At 30.8% G+C, this 12,294-nt stretch overlaps 1 protein-coding gene across 1 annotated transcript; it reads right to left on the bottom strand.

Moving 5' to 3' along the window:
• Window positions 1–8,462: 8,462 nt before the first annotated feature.
• Window positions 8,463–9,021, bottom strand: LOC133314118 (Bowman-Birk type proteinase inhibitor-like). Its single transcript, XM_061515564.1, has one exon. The coding sequence runs from the start codon at window positions 8,956–8,958 to the stop codon at window positions 8,602–8,604; it is 357 nt and encodes a 118-aa protein (XP_061371548.1). The 5' UTR covers window positions 8,959–9,021; the 3' UTR covers window positions 8,463–8,601.
• Window positions 9,022–12,294: the final 3,273 nt, after the last annotated feature.

Raw genomic sequence — 12,294 nt, 5'->3', positions numbered from 1 at the left:
CAAAGCTTGGTCCAGCTCAGACCTTGTTGTCACTGAAGCTCTAATACCAAGATAAAAATTATTTCAACCCAAAACCTTTAGACGTTGGGTGAGACTAAATTATTTATTGTGTATATCTCTAACATTTGATTCATATTTATGGTTTTTTATATTTTTTCTTTTTACAAAAATATATATGTTGTCATATTGTAAAATATACTTTGGAGGAAGATATATATAATATATAATATAAAGGTTGATATCATTAAACAATTATAAATATTTTTTATACCTTTCTCTCTCATTATCATTAATCATCATGCACGAACCCTCTTGTTCGACACATCACTTTGATAACAACCATATTACTATTGTATATCAAACAGACCACACGGGGAAACTACACGCATTATTTTATTTTTTTTGGTGAACAACTACACGCATTCTTAATTCTATTCACTTGTGCATAAAACTGAAAAGTTAATAAGTTAATAATTATATTTAGCAGTGTTTAAAAAATCTACCCGACCATCAATTCAGCTGAGATTAGAGGTGATGAATTCAACCAGAAGGTCATGGGATCACTTCGTTGATCCAGTTTTATATATTAAAAAAATATAAATATATATCCTATATAAAAAATTCAAAAAAATCAATCCACCAATCATTAAATATTGAAGATATACTTAATATAATTCAACCAATTACATTCACAAATCAACATTACACGAGCTAATCAAACTATAAAACACATATTTCAATGAAATTAATAAAAAGTTATATCATCAAACTCAGACCCTCCTTGTCAATTTTCCAATTCACTATTGTTGCGATACAATTTAAAAGTCTTAGTTTTGCATCATTTTTTATCTAGTGTCTTCTTGATACGAGAGTAAATACATCAAGAACAAAAAAAACTTTAAACTCTATTGCTCAGTAATAAAATAATACCAACATGCTCAGAGCAAAGAAACCAACCAAGAAAAATAGTGGATTAGTGAAAAGAAGAACCACCACAGCAAACCGAAGAGGCGAAGCCGCAGAGGAACCACCAAGGTGAAAACGTCTTAGGTTAGTAATGATTTTTTTTTTCATAAAACAACGTCGTTTCGTGTGAATTTAAAAAAAAATATAGTAGCCTCCTCTGACCCAGTAGTCACCGAGATTCGGCCAAGTCTGGAGTTTTGGGGATCAAAAAAGTCAACATGCATGCAGAGTCTAACTGCTGATCCCAACTCTTAGAATTGACCTGAGTCAATCTGAAAATAAGAGGTGAGATTTTAAAATACTGATATTTAGAGATGACTCGCAATAGGAAATACAATACCTCTAATTAATAGTCCAATGATATAGATCAGGGATATGTATGTATACCAAGAGAAAGTGAGTGATCTACGAATAAATTAAGCCGTTTAGAAGGTAGTGCCCCCTTTCGTACCGTCCTGGCTTATATTAAGCCTCTAGAGACGATTATTAGGATGCGAAGTGGCCCAAAGCTTTAATCTCACATGTGATAGACTAAGTGAGAGAGTGGCGCTTTGGCGACCATGAGTCACAGACCCACATTCCCGGTTGATGGCTCACAGCTTAGGCGGTAAAGATTGACCTACTCAAAGGCCCTAAACTGGGAGGCCCCAGTGAGGCCTTGCCGGAGCCTCCCTGGAACACTCTTAAATATCAAAAGGATCACATGCAAAAACTACTCGCGCTATTAATTCTATTCACTTTGTGCATCTTTATGTTCAAAATTTCCTAATTCTTTCGCTATGTAAGTATCCACACACATACCGACATACCCTGATACTGGTATACGGATTCTGATTAATAATGTGTGCGCGCGCCATTAAAATATTTTAGAGGTGTATACGTACCTGAAGTATATATAACCTCTCTTTACATATAAACAGATAAATACTTGGATAAATAGCAAGTTAATCTATGATAGCCTTTTTCTAACGAGTGGCATATTCTCTACATATGCTGTGAATAAACCGTCTTGAATAAAAAACAAAAAGTTTTGGTACTAATTTTTTGCTCAAGAAAGATAAGGGATGATGCTTTTTGTTCCTGTTCTTTATTTCATTATATAATAAGTAGCTAAAAGAGATTGACGGGGCACATTAATGCTTAATCGGACAAGAATGAGTGCCAAGATCACACACACAGAGACATATATATGGGATAAATATTTTTACAATCACTTTAAATAAGGTCATCGCTATTTCTATTTTTTATAATTACGTATTTCCAGAAGTACATAGTTAGAACATCGGTAGGGGTGGTAAACGAATCAGAAGCCTTTCAGGAGCCTTTGACTCGGCTCATAAAGGCCTAAGCTTACATGTCGAAAATTGGTTGTTGGAACCAGATTTGAACTTGTATAAAAACTCGTTTAATAAAAATAGCGCTCAGACTTCAATTCAAAAGCTCGGCCTTAGAACCTCTCAGGCTGACCTAGTATATAATTTTTTTTTATATTATTTGTAATAGCCCTCTCTCTCTCTTTCCTCTATCCATTTCACTCATTTTATTGGTTAAACAGACTTTTAAAATGATTTTATTCTATATCATGTTGTTTGAATATATATTGAATTTATGAATATTTATAAAATTACTAGTGCTGTTGATTGTATATTTTGTTTGGATAAATTTTTGTTGACTTATTTTTTTTAAACAGGTTAAACCACGCTTTTATTTTTCGTAAATAAGTCAGGCCATAGACCGATAATTATATTCATAACAGGTAACAGGCTTGGTCAGGCTGACACATTTAAACATAGGGTTAGTCTTTTAAGATCAAAGTTCGGCTCGACTCGGCCCGTTAACACCTCTACATCCCAGAAGTACAAATCTGGTTTCTGACAGAAGAATCATGGTAGCGAACATATCTTGGCAATTTTTCAATTTGGGTGTTGTTAAGATTAATTCAAATGGGGCTGCGCGTGGTAATTCTGGTCCAGCTACTTGTGAGGGTGTCATTCGTGATGAGTGCGGTAATGGCTTGGTGGCTTTGCATATAAATGAGGGAGATGTTCTTCATTCAAAGCATAATTATGAGGTGTCCTTAGGGGGTTGGAGATGGCTTGGAATGCTGGTTACCGTAACATCATTATTGAAAGTGATTCAATAAGTGTGATCATTGTGCTCACTTGAAATGGTGCAGCAGTCCGAGAGATTTATTTGATTTCTCACATACAGACATGGATCGATAAGAACTGGTCTGTAACTTTCAGGCATACTTTGAGGGAGGGTAACTCGTGTGCAGACTGGTTGACGAATTTCATATTAGACTATGAGGGACAGGAAGACAATCTTTTTTCGTTGGAACCTCCTCTTGGCATCCAATTACTGTTGCTTACTAATCTATCAGTTATTGGGAGACCTCGTGCTTTGAGTTGCAATAGTTAGGTTTCTCTTTGTGTTCTTTCTTTGTTTTGGGGCTTAGGCCTTTTGTTTACCCAAAAAAAAGTTATTTTTTTTCTTTCTCCTTAGTCAATTTTCAGAACCTTTCTACTGACGTGAAGAGAGAAAAAAAAACTTTAATGTTATAACTATGTACTCCTTGGAGTACATAGTTATAAACGTGTAGTTATAAATAATTTTATTTAAAGTGGCTGTAAAAATATTTTTTCATATAAATATATATATTGAGACAGGATCCTTTATGATACCAATGTCAAATTAAAATATTTGACACCAAATTTCAATCATGTATACACAGTGCTTTTAAACACGTATACACCGTACTTTTTTTGTAAAGAATTAAATCGCACGTGCATGTATACACAATACTTTTAAACATGTCTACCAAACGAGCTCTTACTGTTATTGTAAGCAGACATGATTCTTATTGGTTTCAATTAAGGGTGTAAATGGGCTAGGCTGGCCTGGCCTAGCCTACAGCCAGGCCAGCCTAGCCCGGCCTGCATTGAGCTTGGCCTAACCCGACCTATATTGAAAAGTCGAGTAGGCTTAGGCTTAAGCTTATAAGAAAACCTTTTTAACAAGTAGGCCATAGGCCAATTTTGTCAAGCCTGACCTAAAGCCTTGTAGGCTGGCCTATTTAATTTTTTAAAATAATATAATATAATATATTTATTTTAGGATATATGATATACATTATAGAGCTGGGGTATTATGTTGACTCTTTCTTGTTTGTCATTTTTTATGAATTATGGGAAGTACTAGTGTATGCATGAATGAAACTTTGCTCAGTAACTTTTTATAGTTATTATTTTTATTATTGTAAAATTTTTAAAGCTCACTAGTGATATTTATATCTCGTGTAAAAAAATGCAGCAATTTATGAACACGTTAATGACTTGTAATGTCAAGCGAATATTTTTAAAATTGTTAAAGATATTTTTAAAATTTTTAAAAATATTTCAATAGAGAGACCTACAAGGCCTGTAGGTCATATAAGACTCTCTAATTTTTAAAAATAGGCTAGGCTTGGCCTATAAATAAAGCCTTTAGTAGGCTAATAGGCCAAATATGCTGAATATTTTTTTACGTAGGCTTAGGCCAGGAAGGTCAAAGCCCAGCCCAGCTTGGCCAATTTACGCCCCTAATTTCAATTCTATCTTTGTGTGTATAATGTTCTATCACCCTATATATATATATATATATATATATATATATATATATATATATCAAAATTAAGAATATAATTTATATTAATATAAAATAATTTGGCCTCCGTATATAAAGAGAAACGAAGAGAGAGATGACAATTTAAATAATTTTTGAACAAATCATTCCTTTTTTTTCAACATGAATTTATTAAGTTTAATCCTAACGAAAAGAAGAAAAAACAAATGTTAGCAAAAATAAAAAGAAAGTTAATTAATTTTTTTTCTAAAAATTAATTTAAAATTTTAAAAAGGGAAAAATTAAACCCCCGACATGGTTTCTTTTAGAATCACTTACTCATTTACGGTTTATATATATATATAAAATATGGGAAAAATATTTCTTTAATATGAAATGACCATTTTGCCCCCTTAACTCAACATATAACCCTTCTTTCCTTGTTTGACCATTGACCCAGTCATATACTCAAGTATATGATATTATACCAGAGTATTTTTCAAAAAATAACCTCTATTCAAACACAGATGAAATATTGAGATAGAAAAGAACAAAAAACAATAAATAGAAAAATCATATTCTCATATTACATGATATTGTTCTCTCATGTCCGAATCACATCAAAAAGCGTGCCTTTTTTTTTCTTTTTCTATTTTTTTTTAAATTGGTGTGCTTTATTTTATTTGTCTATAAGAGAGTTTGTTTCCTATTACATAAGAGAAATAATCTCAAAAAATAACCAATGATTTGTCTATGAACGATTATGATTGCCTCGCATGACACAATAACCAACGGCGGAGCTATAGCAGGCACCTGCTTGTTTTTTGTTTTTGTTTACTTATTATATAATTAATCAAGGTAAAAATTATAATTTGGCATTACCTAAATAGAAAATTAAATACTCAATACAAAGTAACAACAAACTATCTAAATGCAAACAAATAATAAGGAACATGTATAGTATGGTTATTTTTGTGTTTTACCTTTTTTTATTTTTTACCCTGTATATTTTTTTTCCAGCTTTATTCTAATCAGTTATGTTATTTATTCTTACTCCTATTATTTAAAAAAAAAAGATTTCTAAACTTAATCACAAAAATGATTAGTTGACCTATTTCTAAATTTAATCACAAATTTTTTACCTTAGGATAATGTTTGATTCATTACTTATTATGTTGTGGGAGGAAAGTAAAATTCTCATGTCAAATTGTATGTACTAAATAATGTCACATAATATTAAAAAATCAAATGAACAATTAACGTTCATTATATATCAAAGTAAACATACAAAAATGCATTAACATTTTCGGTAAACATTATTTAGTATATAATTTAAATAACTATGTTAGAATTCATAATAAATTTTTTCTCTGATAAATTTGTATAATTATAAAAAATATTTTAATAATTTAATATGTTAAATTTTTTGACACCACCTAAATTTTTGAGCCGACTCTGTCGGTGACAATAACGTTAAATAACCCATAATAATATCCATTCTAGAAAAGCACTAGGAATAGCTGCAAAGTGAGTGAAATTATAGTGAACCCGGTACACAAGAGATTCGGTGGGGCAAACCAATGAGAAGCCGGCGTTTTCTGTGCAAACAGTACGAAGGAGAGAAAATTTTTATTGTTAATCCAGGTGTCATGCTTTCAATAGAAGTCCCATCATATACTCGGTGCACGTTAAATATTTCCCCACTTTCCATTTGTAAAGGATACTGATTTGTCAGAATAGTCGCAGGTACTAATCCAATAAGGAAACACTTATTCTGGCAATATTTTATTAAGTTCACAACTTTGTCAGACAAGAATGCGATTTCAGGCAGCATTTTCTCTATGTCTAATTTTCAAAAAAAAATTAGTACAGTAATTTTAAAAATTACAACAGGCAAAATCTAATGCAAAAGCACTCATATGGGAACACAGACATGTACGTCATCAAAGAGAATCAAGAGATGTTGCCTGACTATTGTAACCTATCTACATATCTTCTTGCTCTCATATAAATGACATGAATAGTGTAATTAATGCCTTCAGCTGCAATTCATGAAACAAACAAAATCCCTATAGATAGCAATATAGCATCCTATCAACTCCTGAAGTCTCTCTGTTTTTTCCCCCCCAAAAGCCCTTAGCTTATAAAGCATTGAAGTTTATCTTTAGCCGTTTTAGTAAGCTAATGTGCTTGTGGATCAAGTTCAAACAAGTAGCACAATAGATGAACTAACCCACTAAAATTTGTAAAGGACGAGAATTCTAGATTGGAATCATAAATTTTGCAACTGATAAAGAAAATAGAGGGGGAAAAATAACTCAACTTAGGATGGTACAAGTTAAATACCTATGAAGCACCGATACTCTGTTTTCGATACGTTCTCGATGATACAGGATGCCGATTACCAAACAATACTTGTCCGATACGCTTCCGATACGCGTACCCAATACGTTAGAAAAAATTTTAAAGAGTATCGGTGCTTCATAGTTAAATTCAATTTGAGAGTATATATTTGATCATTCTATTTCTAATATTATTTTTGAAAAATATTTAAAATTTTAATTCTGGACCAACTATAAATCAAATTAATTGTGAAATGATAAATTGATTGAAGTATTAAAAACAAAAATCACACAATTTTTTAGCCTTAATCTCTGTTGGGTATCAAGAAACAAAAAATAAGAGAGAAAAAAATCAATTCTGGAGAAACATCTATAGTGCAGCTGTCGCAGACAATACTCATACGATCAGCCAATAAAAATGAAGGGATATATTTTTCTTATGTTGTAGGAAAAGAATTACCTCATGTTGTAGAAATAAAAGTATAAGTGGGACCCACATGTAAGAGGAGAGAGAAAAAAAAAAGTGGTGGGATCCAACCCTTTTTGTGTGTGTAGGAGAGATGTTTATCTCATGTAAAATGAGATAAACATAACCCAAAAATGAAACCATATTTATGTTGTCCGTACGAAAGAAAAAAAATATTTTTTAAGTCCATATCTCACTTTCTAAATAGCATATGCACGTACGACTAATGCTGTATTGAAAATGATCTCCAATTCTAGAAAGGTCATAAATTTGTGAAAACTGATGGATAAAAAACAACCATAAAATGCTTGATTGGTTTATATGGGACCACGTAGTTTTCATGATTTTTAATTTATTGCAACGTGTACAAAATAAAATATTAAATGAAATCACATTAATGAAAATATTACATGTCAGCAAAAATACTTTTTTTTCTGTCAATTTTTGTTTCTCTCATCTGATGTGTAATGCTCTCATTCATGGGATGCACTGAATCTAGGTAGAGCAGCAGTAGTACCAAAGATTTATTCCATTAAAAGCTAAAATCAAAACCTGCAGTGCATCATGCATGCACCTAGTCAGCACCTGCGCCGCTGCTGCCAAGTTATTGAAGACCTCAACCATTTTCCCTCTCCACATCACCATTCTTATCTTTCACACCTTCCCCCTTGATTTCCTTGTACTAGTGAATTTCAAAATAAAATGAAACTAATATCCAAAAAATATAAATAAATAACTAAAATTGGAAGCTTCAAAATCAGACGATTTTTTATGGCCTTAATCTCCGTTGTGTGACCAAGAAATTAAAGAATATGAATATGAGCAAATCAAAAGAAAATATGTAGCACCTCTTATCTTTAATTTCTTTCTCAAAACCATTTATATGCAGTTGTGTTAGTGGGATATATGTTGCAACTTGCAATGTAGGATTTGCCCATCAAGAATGAAGGATATCATAGCCTAACCTAGTCCCATTTCAAGTTTTAGTCATGTATGGTTTTATAAAGTTCTTGTTTTCATGATTCAAATTAAAGAACTAAATTATTTCAAGGGTGCATGAAATTAAATTCGAAAGAGAACAAGAATAAAACAAACACTTTGACCAGCAATTTGCAGAAAACAAACTGCATGGCCAAGCAGCTACTTTCATTCCAATTTTATTTAGCATATTAGCATACAAGAAAACAAAGCCTAAGTGACTTTGTCTCACATCATAGTTCATTCTTAGTGAGCTTCAGCTTCAGCTTCAGATGAGTTACATGGGTCATAGCAGAAGTTAGTTGTATCAGTGCAACGACACTGTGGAGGAAAAGACCTTGTACAAATGCAAAATTTACAAGCTGAGTGACAGGTTTCACCAATATCTGTACAGCGGCATATAGGAGGGATTGATTTTGTGCAAGAGCAGTTATCACAGCATGCTTTGGTTGTTGATTTTACATAGTAACTGCCATCACCATTGTTGGGGAGCACTTCATTGATGAAGGAGGCTGGATCAAAGTGAGCATCAACAGTTGCAGTGACACCCAACAAGAAAACAAACAAAGCTACCTTCACCAATACCTTATTGTTCAACTCCATCACTCTCAGTCTCTCTCTCTTGTGTAATATCTCTTTTGTTTTTCGACTTTTATGCGAAGAGGTAAGCAGATAGGCCTATTTATACATACATGTGAACGAGTACCGCAAGAGATAAGGTCTTTCTTTGTTTCTATTTTTGAACAAAGTTTCATCACTCTTATTTTAAAAAAAATTACTCTTGTGTTATATGTGATAATTTTTTTCCTATACATTTTTCGATAATTGTATCACTTTTTTTTAAGTGGTAGAGCTCACAAATTTATCATTATGACATGAAATAATTTATCTTTTTTAATATAATAAAACAGTTTATTTTACGTATGTGTAGATAAATTTATTTTTATAATATAAAAAAATTTAATATTTTTTATGTTAAAAAAAATTATCTTAGTCATATAAAAAAATTGTGTGAGATTTATGTTGAGTTATGTAAAGAAAAAAATAAAAAAATATATAAACTTTATATATTTTTGTGTATATAAAAACAAATTATTTTATATTTAACGTGAGAAACACGTTTTAGAAATATGTGTCATAATACAGAAAAATATACTTTTGAGGAGTACTGATCGGTTTGTTTTGTCATATCATATAGCTTCGTGGAGAATCTTGTTTGGCTGATTGTGAATCGTAAAAAACAAAAATTTCAAGAACCGATGTGATGGGAGAGCGGATGGCGGAATTGAATAGGAAAACAGAGAAGGGGAAAACAAATATAATATTGCTGCAAAACAGTAACCATAAAGAGGAAAGAGAAAAGAGTGGTAGGAGAAAAAAAAAAATTTGAAACATGTGTTTTTTTTTTATTTATAAATATTTTAATTGATTTAATGTTTTATAATTAGCTTAATTTGGAATGAGTTTTGAGATTAAAATTTTAATTTCTTTATAAAGTTGATATTGAAAATGATTAAACACATAATCTCTCCTCCTATATCTTTTTGGATCTGCTACAAAGAATTACTGTTTTACAGAAACATTATACATGTTTTTTTTTTAAAAAAAAGTGGGAGGAAGATAGAAATTAATCTCACTATTTCAATTTTGAGCACTTCTTGTTTGTCTTTCTCTTCTTTTAATTTTTATTTTAAGAAAAAATTATCGCTATTTGTTAAGTTTAGTGAGATCCATATATTTTATAAGGGTTGCATGAGATAATTATTTCTCATTTTAGAATCTATTAATTTCATGTTGCATGAGATAATTATCTCATGAAATAGAGACAAGATAGTGTGATCCACCATTTATAAAAAAAAAAATGTAGACCCCACTACTTTGTCTCTGTTGCATGAGATAATTATCTCATGCAACATGAGATAATTATTTCCTTTTTATAATAGGATGCTTCATGAGAATTGAATTCTGATATTGTGAAAAAAAAATTGAATACCACGTGAGTATCTCGTCTTTCTAAAATAAATTTTTTTTAATATCACATGTATTCTGTATTTTTTATTTATTAACTTTTATACCCTTGTTATTTTTTAAATGGGGAAAGAGTGTAGTTACGGCGGTGGTACCCAAAATTCACCATGTTGTGACTCAACTAGTGGTGGACCCTATATTTATTAAAAAAAAGTTTTATACGCAAATAGAAATCACACCCTAAGAATTGAATTCTTATTCAATAAGAGAAAATATTTTTTCTTTTGTAATATAAAGATGGGTACCATTAAATAATTATAAATATTTTAAAGGTTTTATTTTAAGAAAGAGTTATGTTTACGAATTTTTTGTTTACAAACTCAACTATATATCTTAAAGAATATAAATACTTAAATGGAAAAGATTCATTTACAAATTTTTTTTCTTCATAAACTTACAAAATATGCTATATCTGATCAATAATACTCTACTTAAAATTATATTATCAATTAGACATAATATAATTTATAAATAAAAATTTATAAATATAATCTTCTCGGTACTTAAATATGTTTATATTAAAAATTTATAAATATAAGATTCTTCTTAAAATATTACCGTTGTCGCGTTTAAAATATTGCGTCTTTATCAGGTCGCTGGAACAATTATGGACCACCCTATAGGACCTATACCTAATCTAGCAGTTTATAAATACAAAATTTATAAATATAAGATTCCCTATTAAAATAGAGAAATATTACTCTCCTTTTACATGAGATAACTTATCTCATTTTCTCTCACTTCGATTTTCGCACTCCATTTTTTTTTTTTTCTTTTTTCTTGTAATGGTGGGACCCACCACCCATTTTCTCTATACCACATAAGATAACTATCTTATGGGAAAGGAAATTAATAAAATCCATTAAAATATTACCGTTGTCACGTTTAAAATATTGCGTCGTATCAGGTCTCTGGAACAATTGTGGACCACCCTATAGGGCCTATACCTCATCTAGCTATGCGCATCAAGCAGTGGCTGGAAAGGATTGAGATGTCAGACTTTCGTTCCCTCTGCAGATTAGATGGCCAAGCATGCTTTCAGACTAGAGTGTAATTAATCTCCATGAATTTTTTGTCAACATGTTAATTATAATCCGTGAATCGTGATAGCCTTCTTAATTCTAACGTGTTTGGCATATTCTTTACATACCCTGATAATAAGCCGTCTTAAGTAAAAAATTAAATTAAATAAAAGGTAAAACTAGTATCATGTAACATAATCTTAAAACATTTTCCTACTCAAACAAAAATATATGTGGGTCTCATACATATAATAAAAACAAAAAATAAAAAATGATGGTGTGAGTTTGGGTGAGTGGGTAAAAAACTTTACATCATGTTACATAACATTAGTTTTTCCCTTAAATAAATTATATTATAAAAAGTAATTTTACTTCCTACACACACATATAAAATTATATAGAACTTATATTATTTTTCTTTCTCTTCTTTTTTCATAATTTTGTATGGATCTCATATACTTTTATACGTGTATAGAAAATAATTTTATCTCCCAGTGAAATTACGGTAGAGATGCAGGATAAACTGAGACAAAGGTATAAATTTAAGTTCAACTATAGAGTAATCGTGACTCATAGACAGATACTGAGAATCAAGGAAAAATACTAGGCACAATGGCTCTTGCGTTTGTATTTTAGGAAAATAACAAGAAGGTGAATAAGTGGGAAAAAGAATCTAATTATAAGAGAGAGGGAGTATAATTATTTTGTTCTTCTGACTCCCACTGTGAGATAAACATTTTCATCGTAATGCATGAGGTACATTTGAATGGGAAGTAAGATTTAGTGTGATAATATTAATTGTCTTATTTTAAAAATGCAGATATATAACCTCTCATACAGGCCTTAGAAGTTGGTCTAATACACCGTTAATGTTAAAAGAATGATCAAC

The sequence above is a fragment of the Gastrolobium bilobum genome, unplaced genomic scaffold (genome assembly GCF_033153095.1).
Source record: "Gastrolobium bilobum isolate Gb01-03AN ecotype WA unplaced genomic scaffold, APGP_CSIRO_Gbil_v1 utg3818, whole genome shotgun sequence".
NCBI classification, from domain to species: Eukaryota; Viridiplantae; Streptophyta; class Magnoliopsida; order Fabales; family Fabaceae; genus Gastrolobium; species Gastrolobium bilobum.
Note: the sequence above shows the minus strand (reverse complement) of the source record. Positions and strands in the feature narration are given on the sequence as shown.

What these genes read in the sequence shown, in the direction of transcription:
- LOC133314118 (XM_061515564.1), bottom strand. Translation starts at nt 8,958, where the DNA reads ATGGAGTTGAACAATAAGGTATTGGTGAAGGTAGCTTTGTTTGTTTTC.